General features: G+C 38.5%; 1 protein-coding gene across 1 annotated transcript in view; it reads right to left on the bottom strand.

Annotated features, from left to right (window-relative positions):
• The window catches only part of CHRNB1 (cholinergic receptor nicotinic beta 1 subunit), a 44,738-nt gene that overhangs the window by 6,917 nt on the left and 13,684 nt on the right, over positions 1-24,137 (bottom strand). The window contains 7 exon segments of the mRNA XM_053718404.1: positions 8,625-8,663; positions 8,665-8,729; positions 8,732-8,760; positions 12,670-12,842; positions 12,985-13,208; positions 19,606-19,797; positions 21,062-21,209. Coding sequence (XP_053574379.1) covers positions 8,625-8,663; positions 8,665-8,729; positions 8,732-8,760; positions 12,670-12,842; positions 12,985-13,208; positions 19,606-19,797; positions 21,062-21,209 — 870 coding nt within the window.

Genomic DNA, 24,137 nt, shown 5'->3' with positions numbered 1-24,137 from the left:
AAACGTTAGTTGCCATTAAGTCCCTCCCACTACATAAGAGCCCCTGGGCCAGACGGCTTCACTGGCCTTTACTATAAACAATTTGCCCAACTATTAGCCCCCCACCTCACAACGCTTTTCCAATCGATTGATAATAAGCATCCCTGGTCAAACAAGCCTTTAGAAGCCCATATTATTGTGATACCAAAAGCAGATAAAGACCCAACCAAACCTGAAAGCTATCACCCTATCTCGTTGCTTAACGTAGATGTTAAGCTATATGCAAAAATCCTGGCCTCACGAATCAACACGATTCTTCTCAGCTAATCCACCCTGACCAGTCGGGATTTGTGCCCAAGAGGGAGGGGTGGGACAACACGATTAAAGCCTTACACCTGATGGAACACTCCAGCCGGTCGAAACAAGAATCAATACTCATCTCAACAGACGCCAAAAAAGTGTTTGACCGGCTGGACTGGAATTTTTTGAGACTATGTTTGAATGCTTTTGGTCTGGGGACCCAAGATGATAGACAGGATCTTTAGCCTTTATTCACAGCCTTCAGCCAGGGTTAGAGCTAACGGTACTTTCTCTGACAGTTTTTAATATACAAAATGGAATGAGGCAGGGTTGCCCCCTGTCCCCGCTCCTTTTTGCATTCTCAATGGAGATCCTAGCTGCACATATTCTGGAGGAATCCTGACATCAGGGGTATCCTTGTGGGTTCTTGTTCTCATAAGGTCGCAATGTATGCAGACGATGTCCTGGTCTTTCTCACGTCCCCAGAAACATCCATGCGCCCACTGTTAGAGGAGTTCCAAACTTTTAGCGATCACTCAAATTTTTCTATAAATGCACAGAAATCTGAAATCCTTAACATTAACATGCCACACAGGACATTCACAAATCTCAGTTTATTCTGTCCATATAGTTTGAAAATGGATAAGATTAAATACCTGGGAATTCAGCTTGCTTCCTCTAGCAATAAAATATTCAAACTAAACTACATCCCCTTATTACATAAGTTGCGAAAAGATTTTGAACACTTGGAAAGACAAGCCCTTGTCGTGGTGGGGACGCATACAGGCTATTAAGATGACCACACTTCCCCAAATCCTTTACATTCTTCAGGCTGCCCCCATCTCCCTTCCCACCTCCTACATAGCCCAAGTGCAGGACATTGATTAATTCCTTTATTTGGGGTGGGATTAAACCAAGAATTAATAGAAAAACCCTTTACCTCCCCTTGGTTCAGGTGGGATGGGTCTTCCCTCAATTCAACAGTACTACAACGCGGTCGCCCTCCAAAGAATTCTAGAATGGCACAACTCCCCTTACTCTAAAACATGGGCGACTATAGATGCTTCCCTATTGGGGACTCAAGATATCGGCCCACTTTGCTGGATAAAACATACAAACAGACCCACAATAATAAAATGCTCTCCCTTGTATTCGCATATATTCAAAACATGGACCTAATTAGCTCAAAACGAAAAGGGATATCGTCCCTGCCCCTCAACAATGACCCCAATTACCTATAAAACGTGGAATTCACGGGTGGGATCATCCCCATCGACATACTGGGTGCGGGCTTAGGGCACACAATCCCTCTAGCTAGACTAACGGAACGTGGCAAACTGAAAGATCGGGCCTGCTTGAAGGATATAGCTGATGGTCACTTTACGCCATGGCTTAAATACGCCCAGTTAAAACACCTTTTGGGTACTTCCCCGTTTTAGCAGGACCTCCTCAGGGATACTAACAATTTTGAAAGGTTGTGTTTACTAAATTCAACCCCCAACAGACCTTTGTCACTTGTTAAAAAAATTATTAGATACCTCTTCTACCCCCACCATCCCCTCCTTCGCATCGCAGTGGCATAGGGAACTTGGAGTCACTCTAACTGAGGAACAATGGGACAATATTTTCTGCTGTACGCACAAATCTTCTCACTCCCCTAGAGTACTAGAACTGAATCACAAAATCCTGTTTCGGTGGTATCTTACCCCCAGCAGGATTAAACAAATATATCACAATGCTAATGCCTCTTGCTGGAGAGGATGTGGGGAGACAGGCACAATGACTCATGTTTGGTGGGATTGTAAATACATCGCCCCTCTCTGGAGAAATATAGAAACACACTTCAAAAAAAATGTTTGGGGAATCATTCCAATTACAGCAAACCACAGCACTCCTAAATTACAAGATAGGCAAACCATGTAAAATTAGATGGCAGTTGCTGCAGATAGGTATCAACAATGCCAAATTTTTAATAGCCGGAAAATGGAAAACACCACATGTACCCACCTTACAAGAGTGGATTCATAACACCTCGGAGCTTATATCTCTTGAGGAATATTCATACTTTAAAGCAGGGCAACATGGCCTTTTTTCAGGAAGTGGTTTTCTACTGGGAATCCACAACACATACTCTCTTGCGGCAAGGTCCTTGAGGAGTACTTTACTCACCCCCTCCTCTATATATCAGTGTCCAGCTGGGCCCCATTCATTCACTAATTTATTTATATTTATTTTATATCTTATTTCTTATATCTTAGTGCATTTTCCCCCTCCCCCTTCTCCTCGTATCAAGCTTCTACCTACATCCTCCCCTCCTCCCTCCCCCCTCCCTTCCCCTTCTTCACTTTCTTTTTTATTCACCCTCTACCCGAGCGGTCCCTCCTGATCTTGGGGTCTAATGTTCATTTCTTATAGAGCTATGTCGGCACATTACTGGCGAAGAGATTATATTAGCCTACAAACTTATGCCCGCAACTAGCAGTTTCTCAAAGTAGTCTTATAGGAACCAACTACATTTCCACAATTCACGGCCAATTACTGTAGTTATCTGTATATCTCTCGACATGAAATGGACTTGTAATCTATTAACTGCATCCTATTATTCATAGACCTCATTGTTAGCTTTATTGGCTTTATGGATCTTCTGATTGATATGTGTGTAATAATTGTTCAATTCTATCTTCTAATAAAGCTTTTGAAAAAAAAAAATACAATAAACACCTTTAAATGTTTTAAAAATAAATAAAAAATCTCTGGGTGGAGAGTCCACTCCACTGGATGAAAGGTCTGCCTGTCCAGAAAATCTGCTTCCCAGATGTCTAACCCTGGGATATGGATGGCAGAAAGGAGGCAATTGAGAGACTCTTCTCACAGGAGAATGTGAGTCACCTCCTTCATTGCTAAAGAACTCTGAGTTCCTCCCATGTGATTGAAGTATGTCACCTAGGAGATATTGTCCGATTGAAATCTGATTAACCGGACTATAGCTAGTTGAGGCCAGGCTATTAAGGCATTGAAAATTGCTCTCCTGAGTCCCAAGACCCTGAGCCTTTAGAGAACCCCAAACAGCTCCCCAGCCTGAGAGGCTGGTGCCCCTGGTCACAATCACCCAGGATGGTCTCAGGAAGCATGTGCCCTGAGACAGATGGTCCTGTGAAATCCATCAATGATAGGGGATCCAGAGCTATCCTCTGCAATAGGTCTTAGTGGTCTCCATTCCATTGTCTGAGCATGCAAAACTGTATGGTCTCAGATGGAACCGAACAAACAGAATGAAATCTTTTTTACCTTAGTATTGCAGTTCCTTATGTAACATAAAAAGTATCTGTTTGGACTTCCAACAGTGGGTTTTTAGCGAGGTAACAGAAACGGCTTACCGAGATTCTGCTACCAGCTGATCTTTACTTGTTTGAACCAATTCTCCCCGCCTTCCGATAACAATGGGCAGTCGGCCTCTATTGCCTCCAGGCTAAAAGGGAACTTTTTTCACTTGCTTCTGGATGCGGGTTTTTGTTAGTCTCTCACCCGGTTGTATGTTTGTGGTCTCCTCGATAAGTATTGCACAGCTTATAGGAAAGCTGTCAGATCCTTGTAGTTTTTCAGATGTCCAAGCCTGACTTTAATGGGCTGTATATCTGATTCTGTGATATCCTTTGTGTCCTGCTCCCAGCTGCAGGTAAAAATATTTAAAAAATGAAGAAATGAACAGCAGCCAATCAGCATCAGCAGTGCTGAAGGTCATGAACTCATACTGTGATCTCATCATTTTTATGTTACATAAGGAACTGCAATACTAAGGGAAAAAGTATCTTTATTAAAAAACAAAGAACTTGGATAAAAGAAGTTTTGATACAATCACTGTTATAACGGGTTATAATTTAAATATCAAAACAACGCAAATAGAGAAATCTGATTGGTCAATGGTCGATCTCCTAATCTCTGCTACAGACATTTTTGCACAGAATTAATTAAGGAGACTTGGGATAGTTTGTTTTTTATATTCAATATCTGTTAACAGTCACCACTTTTAAATAACAAAGTTAAGAAAAGTTGGCTAATGATAAGGTTTTAGAATCAAATGAATTGTTGTAAGGTTAAAATTGTATTTTAAGAGTGCGCCCTCTAATGTTTTATTTCATGTTTATTTTAATATTAATTTGTAATCAATAAATTTGATTGTCTTTAGCCCATGTGAGCGCTTCTTATATTTTCTAAACTGGAAATGAGTGTCCAGAAAGGCAAACCGAAGCCATAGGTGATGTTCCCTATGAATGGGAACATGCAGATACGCATCCTTCAGATCTATGGTAGTCATGGACTGACTGGAATGAATAGTTTCCATCTTGAATGGACGGAACCGTGTTAAGACACCTTAGGTCTAAAATTGGACGAAAAGTTCTCTCTTTTTTTGGGGGAACCACAAAAAGGCTTGATAGAATCCTTGACCCTGGTACATGACAGGAACTGGGATAATCACTCCCAGAGAAGATAGACCCTTTATGTAGTTTAAGAAGGGCCTCTTACTTCACCTGGATTGTAATATAACCTTGACAGAAATCTGTCACTGGAGGGACAAGACTTGAATTCTATCCTGTATCCCTGGGATACTACTTCCACAGTCCAAGGATCTGGGACATCACGGATCCAAGCCAGCCAAAAGAAGGAAAGCCTACCCCATACCTAATCCAAGGTTGGATAGGGGGTGGCCCCTTCAAGCTGACTTAGATTCAGAAGAATGCTTTGACGTTAGTTTTCCCTTATGCCAAGGGAGGAGGAAGAGGAGGAAGAAAAGGAAGAAGAGGAAGAAGAGGAACTTGTCCTTTGATGTTGCTAAAGGAATGAAAATGTTTAATTCCAGCTACCTTAACATCCGTAAACTAAGATATTAAGCCACGGAGTTCTGTGAGCTAGAATCGTAAAACTAAAAATTTTGGCTCCCAGCCTAACAACTTGCATGCTGGCCTCAGAAATAAAGGAGTCAGCTTTAGTGCTCTGATCCTATCCTGGATCTTCTCTATGTAGTCTCCTCCAAAATTAGGACAGACAAGAAGAAATAAAAATCTGCCCTGCAACCGTAGCAATACGTGCAACTGGGTAGCCAATGTAAACCCTGATGAATATACATCTTTCTTAAATAAGCTTCCAGATTCTTATCCATATGGTCAGTGAACAAGGAACTATTCTCAAGAGGAATAGTTGTTCTCTTGACTATAGTGGATATAGCATTCTCTTCATTAGGCAACGTTGACCACAAGTCATAAACAGAGACATAAGAATTTTTATTTATTTTTTTAAAACGGGGGAACAGGGAAAAGGAAATCCCCGGCTATTCCCAATCCTGAGTTATAATGTCAGACATGTGGTCTGGAACTGGGAACACCTCCACAATGGAATATAACATCAAAAACTCTGTTAAGGATGTTTGATCTCTTAGGGTGTCTCAGCGACAGTAGATTCAGAGACATCCAATGTAGCTAGAACCTCATTTAAGTGTAGACGAAGGTGTTCAATGCTTAAATCTAATATTAGCCACCTCTAAATCAGCTGTACTATCAACAGCTGGTAAAGAATCGAGAGATCTCACCCTCAGAAGCCACTGCGGAATGATCCTCCTCAGATAACTGAGACAGGCTGACTAACACAGCCTTGCAGAATCAGAACTCTTGGTATTAGATATGTTCTTAGATTTCCCCCTTTGTCTTACCAGCAATAGGAAAGGCAGATATGGCTGCAGAAACCGCAGAAGTTTAGTTGCGAACAAAATCACCTGGTAAATATACACCCCCAGGAGCTGACTGAGAGGAACCGCAGGGGCACTGTTTGTGTAACTGCCAATGACTGGGACATCTAAAGGGGGAAAGTTGAGGCATGTCATGGCTATTATTATTATCGTTTATTTGTAGAGCGCCAACAGTATTCCGCAGCACTAGTACATTATTCTGATAGACAGAAGGCTCTGAGAGGATTACTCTAGTTTCAGAAAGCAACAGTTTATTTATTCACATGGGAACAAAACAGCACAGGGTTAACCTGAACCTTATAATATAATCTCTGGTAAATAAAGCAGACTGAATCCAGTATGATGTGACTCACTTTTTATTTGTGCCCAAACAATATAATACCTTTAGCAAAGATAAAATCTATTCCTACAGGGAATTGATTCAGAGACACAAAATCAATAGACTTGCCCAGCAATAAATAATAATATCACCAAAATTATTTAAGATTGCTAATGAGACACATCTATAACCCCCAGTAATAGCTGAGGTAAAAACTTTCATGCAGGTTTACAAATTTCATTATACAAAATAGGCATCGTGGATCCTATCCCTTGCCTCTTAACACTCTTAGATCTTGTAATATACAGAGTGGCTTGTTCCGATGATCAAATCCGGTCGTGACAGCCGACTGCGGTATGAAGATCAAAAGGAATCGGAGATCCACTCTGACATAATGACGTCAGTCATGCGACCGGCAAGGAAATGAAACTGCGCCACAGATGTAAGGCGCTGCAAAGCAGAGAAAAAGATATATATAGGCTACGAAATCCGTTCAAACATCGCTAGCCATATATACAGTGAAAACCACTAAATAATACACCAGTCCCTCAAAGTTGCGATACACTATATCCGTTATGAAGAATGAAATAAAATATAAGGAAGTAATAAAATAGGCATACTTAATCCCTCCAGATACAACCTCAAAAATAAGCAGGGACAATTTAATCCCTTACACTCCCCTAGCAGAAAATGCCCTGGGGTCTGCTGCCCTAATTATAATCTCCAGAAAGTAGAGACATTACCCACTAAGAGGGATTTTAACCCCTGAAGTGCCATGTCCTTCTAACCTAGAAGGTAAAGAGCACTTACCTGTGGAAAATAGCTGCAGGACAGGAACAGCTCCTCAGGTATAACAGAGTCAGTCGACATCTGCTAAGGGACCTGGAGAAAAAGAAAGAACAGAGTAACCAACCCTGGCTTTCTATAATAGGGGTAGTAATAATGTTAGAAGTAAAGTAAAGACCACCTCGCCGCGCCTTCTAACTGCTAAAAGCCACCATTACTCTTACTAAAGAGATTGGACATGGACACAGCATAGCCCCAAATCTTGCCTGCAGGGAAAGAGTACCCATAAAAGGATTAATATCTTCAGACACCATCTTCACGACATCCTCCAGTGACAGAGGCAAAGATAATGACTGGGGATTATGGATAAGGGAAGTGACACTTAACAGCTCTGCTGGGTGCTCTTTGCCTCCTCCTGCTGGCCAGGAGTTGAATTCCCACTAGTAAGTTAGAATGAAATTTGTGACGTCTCCAGTGCCATAGGAAATTATATATATATATACATATAATATATATAGAAATATATATATGTATATATATATATGATATACACACACACCACACCGCTTAGCCATGTATCTGTAATGTATCTACAGTATGTTAAAGTACTTTCACTCAACTCAGGACTTTAATTTCACTCAACTTGTAATATAAGCACAATTAAAACGATATCGTCTTGCCGGCCAAAACGTTTGCACCTCACTTGTAATCTAGGCCCTCTGCATTTGTTTCACATTCCCTAGGAGAGAACACAATTCTGTGATCTAGGTTCTCTTCAGAACGGTCTAAACCAGCTATGTGAGTGCTTAGTGGAAACTATCATTTTTAGTTAGGCTTAGTTATGACACAATTAAGGGGAGATAAAAAAAAAAATATTCTCACCAGGGTTTAAATGATGTAGTTTTGCAAATCCTTTTGAACCATTTAGGGTTTGTATGAAGAGCTTTTGCAATGCAATACTAAATTACTCATACAAACCATAAGAAAAATGTATCAAGTGGCATATAAGCCTTTGTGGTGCAGTCTTGTATAACAAGCCTTCTTCTTATCCTCGCTCCGCCAACCACTAATAAGTAAGTTTGGGTGTGATTGCCTGGCACGCTATTGCGCGATTGGTTGGTTGAGACCGGGGCAGGATTGCACCAGATAGCTCTTGCACAAACCTAATTTCTTCAAACAATGCTACATCATAAGTGGCAATTGCAGGTGGACAGGTTCTCTACTTGAGAACTTGTCTGTCTACAGCTTGATACATTACTTTTCTGTCCCTTTGAAATGTAGCTTTGTGTCAAAATTTGTTAGCATAGCACTCTCAATATTTTAGGTCTAGATCCAGCCTTGGGGCATTTAGTAGGAAGAAGGAGGGTGGTAGCTAATAGATCATTATGTCTAGCCTTTTAATTAAAATGTAGTGTTCCTTTAATAATCATTTTCTTAGCATGTTTCAGCAATAACATTGATAAAAAAAACTTTCTGATACACTCTTTCAACATTACTCACTGCATCATAGTCCTCCTGCTCCTGTAGTTGCTCTGCAAGGGTATCTGATAGCACTTATAGCTGATTGGAGGTCCTCTGGGAGTTTAAGGCCCATGCTAGGACCATCAAAAACCAACGCATGTCCCGAGAGAATGGTCTGCATAATACCTAGGGAAAAGACATAATCCTTGTAAGATATGGTACTTGCATTGTTAAAACCTAAATGTACCTTTCAACACCCATGTTGATGTTGGATTTGTTATCAACCATGGCAGGCCATAGTCTGAAGCAAAGTTTTTTTATATTAGACAGAGTAGGTGGTACAAACATGTGCAGTATAGCACAATGGTGCAATTGAGAAAAAAATACCTTAGGCTATAGGTAGCTGTAATCGGTAATAGCACCAAGAGGGAGTTAAAAAGTACATTTAGATTACAAGTTGAGAACGCTGACCTAGGCTCACAGAGATACATTGCATAAAAGTTAGGAGTTTAGTGTTTCTTTAAAGGGACAGTCAAGTCCAAAAAAATCTTTCATGATTTACAATAGGGCATGTCATCTTTAAACAACTTTCCAATTTACGTTTATCACCAATTTTACTTTGTTCTCTTGATATTCTTAGTTGAAATCTAAACCTAGGAGGTGCATACGCTAATTTCTTAGACCTTGAAGGCCGCCTTCTCATTTGACAGTTTTTTACCACTAGAGGGTGTTAGTTAATGTGTTTCATATAGATAACATTAAGCCTCATGCACGTGAATTTATCGAGGAGTGAGCACTGATTGGCTAAAATGCAAGTAAGTCAAAAGAAACTGAAATAAGGAGGCAGCCTGCAGAGGCTTAGATACAAGGTAATTACAGAGGTAAAATGTGTATTATTATAGCTGTGTTGGTTATGAAAAACTGGGGAATGGGTAATTAAGGGATAATCTATCTTTAAAACAACACACATTCTGGTTTTGACTGTCCCTTTAACCCCTTAACGACTGAGGACGTGAAGGGTACGTCCTCAGAAAAAAGGCAGTTAATGCCTGAGAACGTACCCTGCACGTCCTCAGGTGTGGAAAGCAGCTGGAAGCGATCCTGCTCGCTTCCAGCTGCTTTCCGGTTATTGCAGTGATGCCTCGATATGGAGGCATCCTGCAATAACCTTTTTAAGTCATCCGGTGCAGAGAGAGCCACTCTGTGGCCCTCTCTGCACCGGAGATCGGTTGCTCCCTGTGTTGGTGGGTGGGAGCCGGACCGGGAGGCGGGGTGGCGGCCATCGATGGCCCTGTGGATGTGAAGGGGGGCGGGATCGTGGGCGGCTGGGGGCGCGCGCCGCGTGCACGGGAGGGTGGGGGCGGGGCGCGTGCACGGGGAGGGAGCGGGTGGGAACCGCTACACTGCAGAAAATGGGGAAATAAAAAATATAAAAAAAATTAAAATTAAAACAATCAGCAAGGTGGTGGGGGTTTGTCTGTGGGGGGTGGGGGGGGGGAAGCTACACTACAGAAAAAAAAAACCAAACAAAAAAAAAAAGCACTTTTTATTGTAAACTGGGTACTGGCAGACAGCTGCCAGTACCCAAGATGGCCCCCAATAAGGCAGAGGGGAGGGTTAGAGAGCGGTTTTGGGGGGGATCAGGGAGGTTGGGGGCTAAGGGGGGGATCCTACACAGTAGCATATGTAAATATGCTAAAAAAAATCATTTTTTTTTTAAAACCCTTTTATTTTAGTACTGGCAGACTTTCTGCCAGTACTTAAGATGGCGGGGGACATTTGGGGGGTGGGGGAGGGACGGGAGCTGTTTGGGAGGGATCAGGGGGTGGGATGTGTCAGATGGGAGGCTGATCTCTACACTAAAGCTAAAATTAACCCTGCAAGCTCACTACAAACTCCCTAATTAACCCTTTCACTGCTAGCCATAATACACGTGTGAGGCGCAACAGGATTTAGTGGCCTTCTAATTACCAGAAAGCAACGCCAAAGTCATATATGTCTGCTATTTCTGAACAAAGGGGATCCCAGACAAGCATTTACAACCATTTGTGCCATAATTGCACAAGCTGTTTGTAAATGATTTCAGTGAGAAACCTAAAATTGTGAAAAATTTTACGTTTTTTTTAATTTGATCGCATTTGGCGGTGAAATGGTGGCATGAAATATACCAAAATGTGCCTAGATCAATACTTGGGGTTGTCTACTACACTACACTAAAGCTAAAATTAACCCTACAAGCTCCCTAAAAGCTCCCTAATTAACCCCTTAACTGCTGGGCATGATACACTTGTGGTGCGCAGTGGCATTTAGCGGCCTTCTAATTACCAAAAAGCAACGCCAAAGCCATATATGTGTGCTATTTCTGAACAAAGGGGATCCCAGAGAAGAATTTGCAACCATTTATGCCATAATTGCACAAGCTGTTTGTAAATGATTTCAGTGAGAAACCTAAAGTTTGTGAAAAAATTTGTGAAAAAGTGAACAATTTTTTGTATTTGATCGCATTTGGCGGTGAAATGGTGGTATGAAATATACCAAAATTGGCCTAGATCAATACTTTGGGATGTCTACTAAAAAAAATATATACATGTCAAGGATATTCAGGGATTCCTGAAAGATATCAGTGTTCTAATGTAACTAGCGCTAATTTTGGAAAAAAGTGGTTTGGAAATAGCAAAGTGCTACTTGTATTTATGGCCCTATAACTTGCAAAAAAGCAAAGAACTGTAAACATTGGGTATTTCTAAACTCAGGACAAAATTTAGAAACTATTTAGCATGGGTGTTTTTTGGTGGTTGTAGATATGTAACAGATTTTGGGGGTCAAAGTTAGAAAAAGTGTGTTTTTTTCCATTTTTCCTCATATTTTATAATTTTTTTTATAGTAAATTATAAGATATGATGAAAATAATGGTATCTTTAGAAAGTCCATTTAGTGGCGAGAAAAACGGTATATAATATGTGTGGGTACAGTAAATGAGTAAGAAGAAAATTACAGCTAAACACAAACACCGCAAAAATGTAAAAATAGCCCTGGTCCCAAACGGACAGAAAATGGAAAAGTGCTCTGGTCACTAAGGGGTTAAAGGGATAGGAATCTCAAAATTAAACGTGCAGCTTCAGCATAGAGCATGTCATTTTGAGATACAGCTTTTAAAATACACTTATGTTTTCAAATGTGCTTCATTCTCTTGGTATCTCTTGTTGAAAAACACACATTTCCTACACTAGTGGGAGCTAGCTGATGATTGGGTGTGCTGCATGCATTTGGCTCTTGTGATTGGCTAACTAGGATCTATTCAGCTAGCTGCCAGGAGTGCATTGCTATTCCCTCAGCAAAGGATAACCAGATTAATGAAGCACCTTTGATAACAGAAGTAAATTGAAAAGTTATATGAAAGTGTATGTTCTATACAATCACAAATGAAAAATGTTGTGGTTTCCTGGTCCCTTTAAATGTATTTCAAGAGACAGGAAAACCCAATTTTGTTTTCATGATTCAGACAGAGTGTAAAATTTTTTTTTAAAAACTTTCCATTTACTTCTATTATCATATTCACTGCAACCTATTATTTCCTTTGTTAAAAAAGCAGGTAGGTAGACTCAAGAGTGTGCAGTTTTGCTAAGAAAGCGTTTGGAGCACTAGATGGAAGCAGCAGTATGTGCACAATATATTATATTGTTATCAAATATTGTGCCACAGGAATACTCTCCCTAGCCATTCAACAAAGGATGCAGAAAGAATAAAAGAAATTTGAAAACAGAAGTAAATCAGACAGCTTTTTTTTTTTTTAATAAATGCTCTAAACTGAATCATTAAAGAAAATAAATAGATTTAATGTCCCTTTAAAGGTTCATTGTTGGCAACTCTTTTGTTATCATGCATATGAAAGGAAAAACAATAAATGTGACGGTGAAAGCAGTTTTAAATTCAAACGTAAAACTAGAAGGAAATGCATGTTTGCACACAGCTGATACTCAAGTATCTATGATCTATGACTGATAGTGACAACCCTTTTAGCGGTGATGGTTGGCATAGGCAAAAGAGACTTTATTTACATGTTATTCATTCTCCCTTTTTTTACCTGTCTGGTTTTGGAAAAATAAAGTCATTTTCAGGTTTACGGATAAAGTATTCATCAGCATGACGCGGTGACTGCACATGGTGTGTTGGACGAGGGGGAGGTAACACTGGGAGAGGCTGCTCTTGCTTGGGACGGCGAATTCGAAGATAACGAGGTAGGTGAAGAATAAATATCTTAGAAAGAAAAATATATACAGAAGGGAAAAGGATTAGTGGGATTCTTTAAAAGGGTAAGAGGGGATCAATTTGGTGATCGGGGGGTAATAGAAGGAATATTAGAGAGAGTAAGTAAAAATATTGAATAGAAATATTATACCTGCCGCACCCACTGGGGCATATGGTGCGTGTTTGGGGATCGGTGGTGCAAATTTAGCACAACAACACTCAGGATGACAGAAAAGGTGACGAGAACCATAGTGAACATGAGATAATTAACAATGATGGGGACAGCGAGTGAGGTTTCAGGGACTTTATCAGCCAAAAGCAGGAGGAACACAGTGAGTGTGAGAAGAGCGAAGATAGACAGTGTCATCTTCTCACCTGAGAGGAAGAAAGAAGAGTGATGAGGAACAGACGTGAGAGGTGGTTGAGTGGCAGGGCAGTTGGGGAGGATTTGCAGAGAGACACATTTGCGAGAAGCAGAAAAAAGAAAAAGCCAAAAAAAGTAGGAAATAGAACAGAGACAGAAAACAAGAATGAGGGGAGGAAGGTAGAGAAATTATAGGCTTGAGAGGAGGAAAATATACTTAAAGGGATATGAAACCCAAAAATGTTCTTTTGGAGTCAGATGGAGCATACCATTTTAAAATAGTTTCCAATTTACTTATTTTATCAAATTTGCTTGTACCCATGATAATTCTTTGTTGAAGAGCTACCCAGGTAGACATCCGAAGCAACTGCATAGCAGGAAAAGTGCGGCCCATCTAGAGTTCTTGTAAATGGAAAACATTCTTGTAAAATGCTACATATGGGGGCTTGATTATCAAGCTCTTCGCCTCCCTTCAACTGCAGGTTTTCACAAGAGAACGTGCAGTCACGATTTATCAAGCAGCAGTCATCAGACCGCTGCTTCCTACCCTCTTCTCCACCGCTTAGGTGGAGAATTTCAATCTCCCTGGTCTCGTCCAACTGAGGAGATTGACTGCTCCTGCCCGCCTGTGATTGGCTGTATGCGGGCAGGGGGCAATGTTACACGCAAGCGCAAAATACTGCTCGCGTGCAATGTTAAATTTGAGCAGCGTATTGCTGCCTGCCAGAGGATTGCTGGGGTTGGCATGGGTGCTCTAGAAATAGACCAGCTTCTAAGCATACGTTCCTGGTTTTTAAATAAAAAAAAAACAAGAGAACGAAGAAAATTTGACAATAGAAATAAATTAGAAAGTTGTTTAAAATCGCACAATCTGTCTAAATTATCAAAGAAAAATGTTGGGTTTTACATCCCTTTAAAAGTATACTGTACTCAAAATGTTTATATAATTCAAATGAAATTAGTAGCATTTATTGATTTTTTTTATCTCCTAAAATATGTGACTCACATTAAAAAAAAAAAAAATTAAAGTAACAGAATTAATTGTGTACATTCTTTTAGACGGCAAAAATGCTTATTGTACTTTATCAGGCTATGATCATTAACATGAATTTCCAAACAACAAATCAACACTAGTGTCAGAAGCTAAAACATAATGACCTACGTTTATACAATCAGCTTCATACCTAATTATACTTTACTTTTTTTGCTGTCTGTATAACCTTTTCCTGTTGGTTAAATCTCCGTAATGCTTCTCTCATACTGGTAGACATAATGACTCTCTGACAAGCTGCTGCCTCACAAATGAGGATAGGTCACTGCCTGCTACTATGTGCCCGTGTGTTAACTGAGTTAACACTGTTTCTGCCCTTTTCCTCTGTAAGTATCTACATCTAGAACCCACTCAGTCCGTCCCCCACCTTGTCACAGGCTTTTGTACCATTCTGCAGGGAGGAGGTCTGCTTAAGCAGTTGAACTAACTCACTCTCAGGGTGCTGTGAGCCACAGGAATGCAGATCAAACTTAAAAATCATTTCCTAATGCATCAAAGGTGTCTGATGGTTATAAATATAACTCGCTATTCACCCGAAAGGAATCAGCCAAAAGAAAAAGCAAACCAGTCTTCAGTATATTGTGCATCACTACAAAAGTTATGTAATGGTACATTTATATATTGGGAAAAACATCCTCATTGATAACATTTCATTTTTGTCTCTATATTAATGTTGTTTTCTCTTAAAAATGACCCATGTTTCCACACTGTCAATGCTAGCACAGCATTCAGCCCTGCACGTGCGCAGTAAGTGCTAGTGACATTACACACAACGGGCCATTTACATGTTACTGTTTTGTTTTTATTCGGGGCTTAGTGAATAAGCGGAATTTAGAGGGGGAGAGAAAAAAAAAGATTAAATCGATAAATAAAGGGTATGGGTTCAAATGAGAGTCATTAGAAGCATAATATAAGAGGCTTATAATACATGTTAAGATACAGGAATGCTGATGGTTTAGGGAAAAGCAATAGAGAGTATGGACACAAGAATAAGAAGAACGGTAAAGAGCTAGGAGATAAATCAATTAAATAGAGATTGGACTTAGGCAAAGGCCCTGATGATCGAAGTGGCGATATATTGAAAATCGTCACAGGACTGAGATTGCCTGTGAAATTTTTAAAAGGGCCGAGAGGCGTTTTACTACACATCTCAGTGGGTGGCAATGCTTTTGTGATACTGGCGATATTTTCAGAGCAGCATCGCCAGCTACATTGAAGGTGTAATGTAAACGAATACAATTTACGTCATCCAAAACTCCTGTTACAATACATTAGTGAAACTAGGAAATAAATAATAGGAGCTGGGGGATTGTGTATATATTATACATGTATGTACAATGTTATATTTATATGTATTTTATTGTATAATTCTATAATATGTATTTTATTGTATAATTCTATAATATGTATATTATTGTATAATTCTATAATATGTATATTATTGTATAATTCTATAATATGTATTTTATTGTATAATTCTATAATATGTATTTTATTGTATAATTCTATAATATGTATATTATTGTATAATGCTATAATATGTATTTTATTGTATAATTCTATAATATGTATTTTATTGTATAATTCTATAATATGTATATTATTGTATAATTCTATAATATGTATTTTATTGTATAATTCTATAATATGTATTTTATTGTATAATTCAATAATATGTATTTTATTGTATAATTCTATAATATGTATATTATTGTATAATTCTATAATATGTATTTTATTGTATAATTCTATAATGTATTTTATTGTATAATTCTATAATATGTATATTATTGTATAATTCTATAATGTGTATTTTATTGTATAATTCTATAATATGTATTTTATTGTATAATTCTATAATATGTATATTATTGTATAATTCTATAATATGTATATTATTGTATAATTCTATAATGTGTATATTATTGTATAATTCTATAATGTGTATATTATTGTATAATTCTATAATATGTATTTTATTGTATAATTCTATAATATGTATTTTATTGTATAATTCTATAATATGTATTTTATTATATAATTCTATAATATGTATTTTATTGTATAATTCTATAATATGTATTTTAAATCTTGTCTTTTAAAAAATCATATATTTTGCTTTGGGCGTGTTTTTTTCTTTTTGTTAGATTTTGTTTTTCGTAATATTAATATTTAATAGAAGACAGTAGCCGTGGCTATCTAGTTTTATTTATTTATTGGCAATGTAAGTTCTCACTATTCTGAATGCGTTATACTTATATTGTGACTGCACTGTAAAGAACGTGTTCAATATTAATAACATGTTTGCTACAGTACTGTGGCAATAAGTACAACACATTCAGAACAGTGGCAATAAATAAATAAAACTAGGTAGTCGCGGCTACTGTCTTCTATTTAATATTAATATTAAAAACACGATGTCTTGTTCCTAAAAAAAAATAAAAAGGCCAAAAGCAAAAGACATGATTTTTAAAATAACGACAAGACTTAGGGGCCTATTTATCAAGGCCCGAATGGCGCTGTAATACACCTGTTTCCACGCGAGCCTTCAGGCTCACTGGAAATAGGATTTAAGCGGTCTTAAGACTGCTGCTCCTTAACTTATCCGCTACCTCTGAGGTGGCGGACAGCAATCCGCCGGATCCCATACGGACGGGTTGATTGACACCCCCTGCAATCGGCCGATTGGCTGCGAGTCTGCAGGGGGCGGCATTGCACAAGCATTTAACTAGAAACGCTTGTGCAATGATAAATGCCAACAGCGTGTCCACTGCACTTTGATATGTCCACTGCACTTTGATAAACCAGCCCCATAAAATACATAGTCTAGCATTAAACAGTAAAATACATATAAATAAAATATTTTATATAAATGTATAATATACCCACAATCTCCACAGTTCCTATTGGTTTAAGTCTTTTTAACAATGAAGATTGCAGACATAATGAACATATAGGCATTCTGTGGGAGATTCATGGGCGTGTCATGGGAGTAATTTGTATTTTAAAGGGGAAACATCCCTGTGAGTTTTTAATTCTTAAAGCACTTTCCTCCATCTTGGATGCACTTTTTCAGCCGTATCAGTCTCACCAGCTTTTCAGTGGCGAGAATTTCTAGTGTGAGAAATCTAGTGAATATACAGTGAAGTCAAACCAAATTTACATTTGCAGAAATTTGAACTGTTACTACACAGAAATAGGTTTTTTTTGTTTTAGCGAACGCACAGTCTACATGGTCTAAACATACTATGAGTACAGCCCCCCTGCCAAGATCACAGACAAGTGCAGATGTTGGTAGACTTTTGCTGAAGCTGCAGTCCCTATTATTTCCTATGGGAGACAAAACGCCATTTGTCAGAACAGAGATGGTCAGCAAACTTCCTCTGAATATATTGCCAGACCCATAGATTGAGAGACTGGTGAGGCCAAAAAAAGCAATTTCTTGTGGGTCTGACAATGTTTTGATCATCATGATTCAGACAGAGCATTATGTTTTAAGAGACTTTCTAATTTACTTCCATTATCAGATTGTGCACAATCTTTTTATATGCTCACTTTCAATATCTACCACTGAGCATGTACAAAAGTTAACAGTGCATATCAGTCTGTGATTGGTTGATGGCTGTCACATGATTCAAATTCTATTTCAATTTGCTGGATGTTGTAATTTGTCAGCAAAAAAAACTATTTCTGATTTCAAAATTCAGAGTTAGTGCTTTGAATTTTCTTGTTATTATGCACTTGCTGATTATGCAATTCTACTGTATGTAATGGTCCTTTACGTGATATATTTAGCTTCTCAGCCTCAACATCTTATTCGGTTTCTATGTATTTCATACGTGTAAATCATAAAAACTCATTTATTTTGCCAATTTTATCGAATCAGCATGAAAACATGCAAACTGGTAAAGCTGGAGAGCCTGTAAAAACCTCTTGGCAACTTTACCAAAGAGATAGGTGAACTGGGGAGAGATACAGGGAACAAACAGTTGAAAAAGGAGAGTAAAACAGCACAGAAATAAAGGAAAATTTAAGGATTAAAAGGGACATGAAACCCCCAAATTTTCTTTCATGATTCAGATAAATCATATAATTTTAAACAACTTTCAAATGTACTTCTGTTATCTAATATGCTTCATTCTCTTGGTATCCTTTGTTAAAGGAGCAGCAATGCTCTACTGGGAGCTAACTGAAGCCAATCACAAGACATATATGTGCAATCAGCAGCTCCTGACAATACTTTGATATACTTTTCAATAAAGGATACAAAAGGGCCGAATTATCAAGCTCAGAATCAAGATGCCCCTTTTTTCCGGCGATCCGAAACAGAAGTTATAAAGCAGCGGTCATAACTTGTCTGCCTGCTCTGAGGCGGTGGACAGAAATCAACCCAATCGAATACGATCAGGTTGATTGACACCCCTGAATCTGCAGGGGGTGGTGTTGCACAAGCATTTTTCGATGTGCAGCGGACATAATACGTTACATCATATCATGTCCGCTCGCACTTTGATAAATATGCCCCAAAGAGTAAAAGAAATTAGATAATAGAAATAGATGGGAAAGTTATTTAAAATTGTATGTGCTATTTGAATCATAAAAGAAAACAAAAATAGGTTTCATGTCCATTTAAGGGCATCAGATGGGGAATTGTGATGATATTTAAATCAAGCAGAACTGGAGGGATAATAAAAAAAGAAAGGAAATAATAGAGAAGGTAACAGATGAGATAATAAAAAAGGGAAAGATAAAGAGTGGAATTGAAGCAATTGCGAGAGAGACAATGCTAGAAATTATTTACAAAAGAATAAAAGGAAAAGAAAAACATTTAAAGTGACAGTCTACAACAAATTTTCATATAATTGCATGTAATAGACACCACTATAAAAAAATAATATGCACAGATACTGATATAAAAAAACAGTATAAAACTTTTTAAAAACTTACTTGGAAGCTCACAATTTAGCAGTGTTTATGAGGTTAGGCTGGGACACCCACTGAAAGAAGCTGAGAGCAGACCCTCCCCCTGCACTGCATATGTAAAGACCCATTACACAAACAGAATAAATCTGAAGTCTGTATATATCTAAAACTTTGGGGCTTGGTTAGGAGTCTTAAAATCAGCACAATGTAATTTAAAAATAAGCAAAACTATACATTGTTACAAAAACACCTCCAGATGGACTTTATAAATGGATCATCTACAAAACATTTATGCAAAGAAAAATGTAGTGTACAATGTCCCTTTAACTAAAGCAAGAGGATAGGTTTAGGTTGTTGGGCAAATTGAGGTTAGTGATATGTCTAAATTGAAGTTAGTGTTTTCATATTATTAGCGTGGTGTGTGGAGTCTTGACCTGCGTCTGGAGGAAGATAGAACACAAAAATAGCCAGGATCGAGATCAGGACGCAGGGTACAATAATGTTCACAATGTAGAAGAGCGGTTTCCTTTGTATGACCAGATAGAATGTGATATCTTCATATGTTGGATCCATGGGGAGTGTGTTCTTACGGGAGGAGTGATGTCGGATATCCCATTGTCCGTTCTCTGTTAGATATTTGTACATAAAAAAGCAACACCATTACGCTGGAAGGGTTCAGTACGAGGGGTTAGAAATACACTGATTTTTATAAAAAAAAACTAAACGAATCAGCATTCCGGTTACTATCTTTAACTTCTATTCTATAAAATATATTTCCAAATTAGAGGAGATTGAAGAACTTATTAATAGTAATGAGACAACATGTAAAGCAAATTTAATACAAACCAGCACTTCTTTATTAATGATCAGTTATAAATAAGAATATGTTTCAATTTAAATTTTAAATATTTTTAAATGTACCAGAGCTGCCTTAATAAAACCTATTCCTTGAAATACATATTATCAGGGGATAAATAAATCACTATAGTTTACTAGTCAAGGAAGAAAAGTTAGTAGTCCAGAGAGAAAAAGTCATAATTAAACTTAAAGGGACATGCAACTAATTTTTCTTTCTTTCATTATTGAGAAAGAGCATGTGATTTTAAACAACTTTCCAATTTACTTATATTATCTAATTTGCTTCATTCTCTTTATACTTTGTTGAAAGAAAAGCATATCTAAATAGGCTCAGTAGTATCTGATTGGTGGGTGCACATACATGCCTTGTGTGATTGGCTCATCCAGTGCATTGCTATTTATTCAACAAACAACATATCTAAAGAATGAAGCAAATTGGAAAGTTGTTTAAAATTGTATTCTCTTTCTGAATCAGGAATTACATTTTTTGGGTTTCATGTCCCTTTAAATGCACTGGATAGAGCATGAAACTTTAAATAATTTTCCAATTTACTTCTGTTATAAATTTTGCTTAGTTCTCTTGGTATCCTTTGTTAAAGGACTATTAAACATAGAATTGCATATAATAAATGTATAAAAGAGACAATAAAAAAGTACTTGGAGTAATTAGGTGGCTCAGGAGCGTGCACGTGTTTCTAGCCATCTGGCAGCAGTGTTTGCAAAAATGTTTATAGCAATGTTATACATTGTTATAAACACTGTTGCCATAGACACGAGCATGCTCCTGAGCTTCTATCAGTCTAATAGCTTTACTCTTAACAAAGGATATCAAGAGAACAAAGCCAATTTGATAATAGAAGTCCACTGGAAAATTGTTTAAAATTAAATGCTTTATCTAAATCATGAAAGTTTAATTTTGACTTTACCGTCCCTTTAACATTTTCCTCCAGACCGTACCTTAAATCTTTTACCTCCTGGCCTATTTTCGTACCCAATCTAAATACTATACCCACTACCTGTCCACTCTCGTACCCAGGAAAGTGTTAGGCAATATGACAGTTTGTTTTATTTCCCGTCCCTCTGCATCTCTGGGATGAACCAATGTCACTTCATCTGCGTCATATGTATAGGACCGGAACACCATACTGCAATTCTGCCAGTCAAAGGGGAAGTATGTGACCTGTAAAGAGAGATGCACCAATCACAACCTAACGAGACAGCAAAGCTAAAATTACATTTCATGGTTTATATAGAACAATTTTTGCTTTGTTCCCTTGGTATCATTTGTTGAAAAGGGAGCCTAGCGAGACTTAGAAAAGCTTAAAGGGACATGAAACCCACATTTTTCTATCATGATTTGGGTAGAACTTAATTCTTTTTGTATCATTTGTTGAAGGAGCAGCCATGCACTACTGGTGTCTAAATGAACACATGGGTAAACCAATGACAATCGGTATATAATATATATATATATATATACAGCCACCAATCAGCAGCTAGAACCTAGGTTCTTTGCTGCTCCTGAGCTTACCTAGATAAACCTTTCAGCAAAAGGATAACAAGAGAAGGAAGCAAATTAAATAATAGAAGTAAATTGGAAAGTTGTTTAAAACTGTATGCTCTGTCTGAATCATGAATGTCTAATTATGACTTTACTGTCCCTTTAAAGAGATAGTAAGCACCTAGTAATTACAAGACATAGAATAACATCCACTGTCTAATCACAAACTCCACCCATCATTGGCCTTATTTGGAGGAGCCGACCCAGGCTTTAATCAGCAGATAACAATGCTAGCCATGGTCATATTTCTAGTATAAAGTAAATTGTTTTGCAGTGATCTGTTAAAGCCAATTAGGGAAAAGATATGTAGCTGTAGCAGTGTTCACTGTAAGAAGTCTGCAGAGTGTTTTTCCAGGTTTGAAAAGTCACCATTTTAACCCCTTAACGATACCATGTACGACGCTGGTCGTTATGCCCTTAAAGGGACATTAAACACTTTGAGATGGTAATGTAAAATTATATTAATTATTGTAAATTATTGTATTATTGTAAAATTATATATTGTATCAATATACGTTCATTATTTATTTTGTCCCCTTTTCCTGTAATTCCATTCTGAAATTGTGAGCTTATCAGTTCCTGTTAGAAATGGAAGTGCAGAACACTGTTCTATTCCACAAAGCCATTGGCTAAACACTCTAATGACCTATTTATACCTGTCTTTAATTGACCACACCAGAGAAAGTAACCTAAGTTACAACATGGCAGCTCCCATTGTTTAATAGACACTAAAACTTTACACTTATTTTGTCAATATTTAAACAGCTAATGAAACGTTTAAAAAATACATCTACATGTTATTCTCAGTCAAATCTTTTTTTTTTTAATGCTTCATTCTATCTAGCATTTATTTAGTGTTTAATGACTCTTTAAGGACCAGAGACGTACCCTGTCGATGCTGTCCTGGGCCTCTCTCTGCCGCAATCTCCCTAAAAATAGTGGGGCAATGCAGAAATAGACAGGCAGTGTTACCGATGCAGAGATCGTTGGTGGGTGGGAAGGTAAGGAGAGGAGAGTCCACGGCTTCATTCATTACTTTTGGGAATAAAGAACCTGGCCACCAGGAAGAGGCAAAGACACCCCAGTCAAAGGCTTAAATACCTCCCCCACTCCCCTCATCCCCCAGTCGAGGGAACAAGGAACAGTAGGAGAAATATCAGGGTATAAATGGTGCCAGAAGATAAATTAAATTTAGGTCCGCCCACCGGAGTTACGGGGGAGCCGTGGCCTCTCCTCCCACGATAGAAATAAAATTATCAGGTAAGCATAATTTATGTTTTCCATCTAAAAGGGAGGAGAGTCAACGACTTCATTCATTTCTTTTGGGAAACATATACCCAAGCTTTAGAGAACCCTGAATGAAACTGGGAGGGTAAAAAAAAGGCAGACCCTAAAATTGAGGGCACCACAGCCTGTAAAACCTTTCTCCCAAAAACAGCTTCTGCGGAAGCAAAATCTTCAAATTTATAAAACTTTGTAAAAGTGTGTAAGGAGGACCAGGTAGCCGCCTTACAAATCTGCTCTAGAGAGGCCTCATTCTTGAAGGCCCAAGACGAAGCCACAGCTCTAGTTGAATGAGCCGTGATCCTCTAAGGAGGCTTATGTCCCGCTGTCTTATAGGCCAAGCGAATCAAGCTCCTCAACCAAAAGGACAAAGAAGAAGAAGAGGCCCTCTAGCCCTTGCGCTTCCCAGAATATACCACAAAAAGAGATGTAGACTGTCTGAAATCCTTTGTAGCCTGAAGATAGAACTTTAAGGCACGGACCACATCCAGGTTATGAAGTAACCTCTCCTTAGAAGAAGAAGGGTTGGGACACAAAGAAGGAACAACTATTTCCTGATTGATGTGACGGTTAGTCAGCACCTTGGGAAAAAAAACCAAACTAATGCGAAAAACAGCCTTATCCGCATGAAAAACCAGATAAGGAGGCTCGAATTGCAAAGCAGCCAGCTCATATACTCTGCGTGCCGATGCAATAGCCAACAGGAAGAGAACCTTCCAAGACAGAGTCTTAATGTCAATAGAATGCATAGGGCTCAAACGGAACCCCTGTGCAATACCTTAAGGACCAAGTTTAAGCTCCATGGAGGAGCAGACTGCCTAAAGACAGGCCTGATTCTAGACAGAGCCTGAACAAAAGATTGAATGTCAGGCAACTCAGCAAGTCTCCTGTGCAACAAAACTGATAATGCCGAAATCTGTCCCTTTAAGGAACTGGTGGCAAGACCCTTCTCCAAACCTTCTTGGAGAAAAAAACAGAATCCTGGATACCTTCACCTTGTGCCAAGGATATCCATGCTTCTCACCAACTTATGGTAGATGCAACGAGTGACTGGCTTCCTTGCCTGAACTAGAGTGTCAATCACACTTTCAGAAAAACCTCTCTTGGCTAGGACTAAGCGTTCAATTCCCATGCAGTCAGCCTCAGAGAAACAAGATTTTGATGTTGAAAGGGACCCTGTTCCAGCAGATCCCTGCGACAGGGTAACCTCCATGGTGGAGAGGGTGACATCCCCACCAGATCAGCAAACCACGTCCTCCGTGG

The sequence above is a fragment of the Bombina bombina genome, chromosome 6, assembly GCF_027579735.1.
Source record: "Bombina bombina isolate aBomBom1 chromosome 6, aBomBom1.pri, whole genome shotgun sequence".
NCBI lineage: Eukaryota > Metazoa > Chordata > Amphibia > Anura > Bombinatoridae > Bombina > Bombina bombina.
The sequence above is the reverse complement of the archived record's forward strand: the minus strand, read 5'-3'. Positions and strand labels throughout refer to the sequence as shown.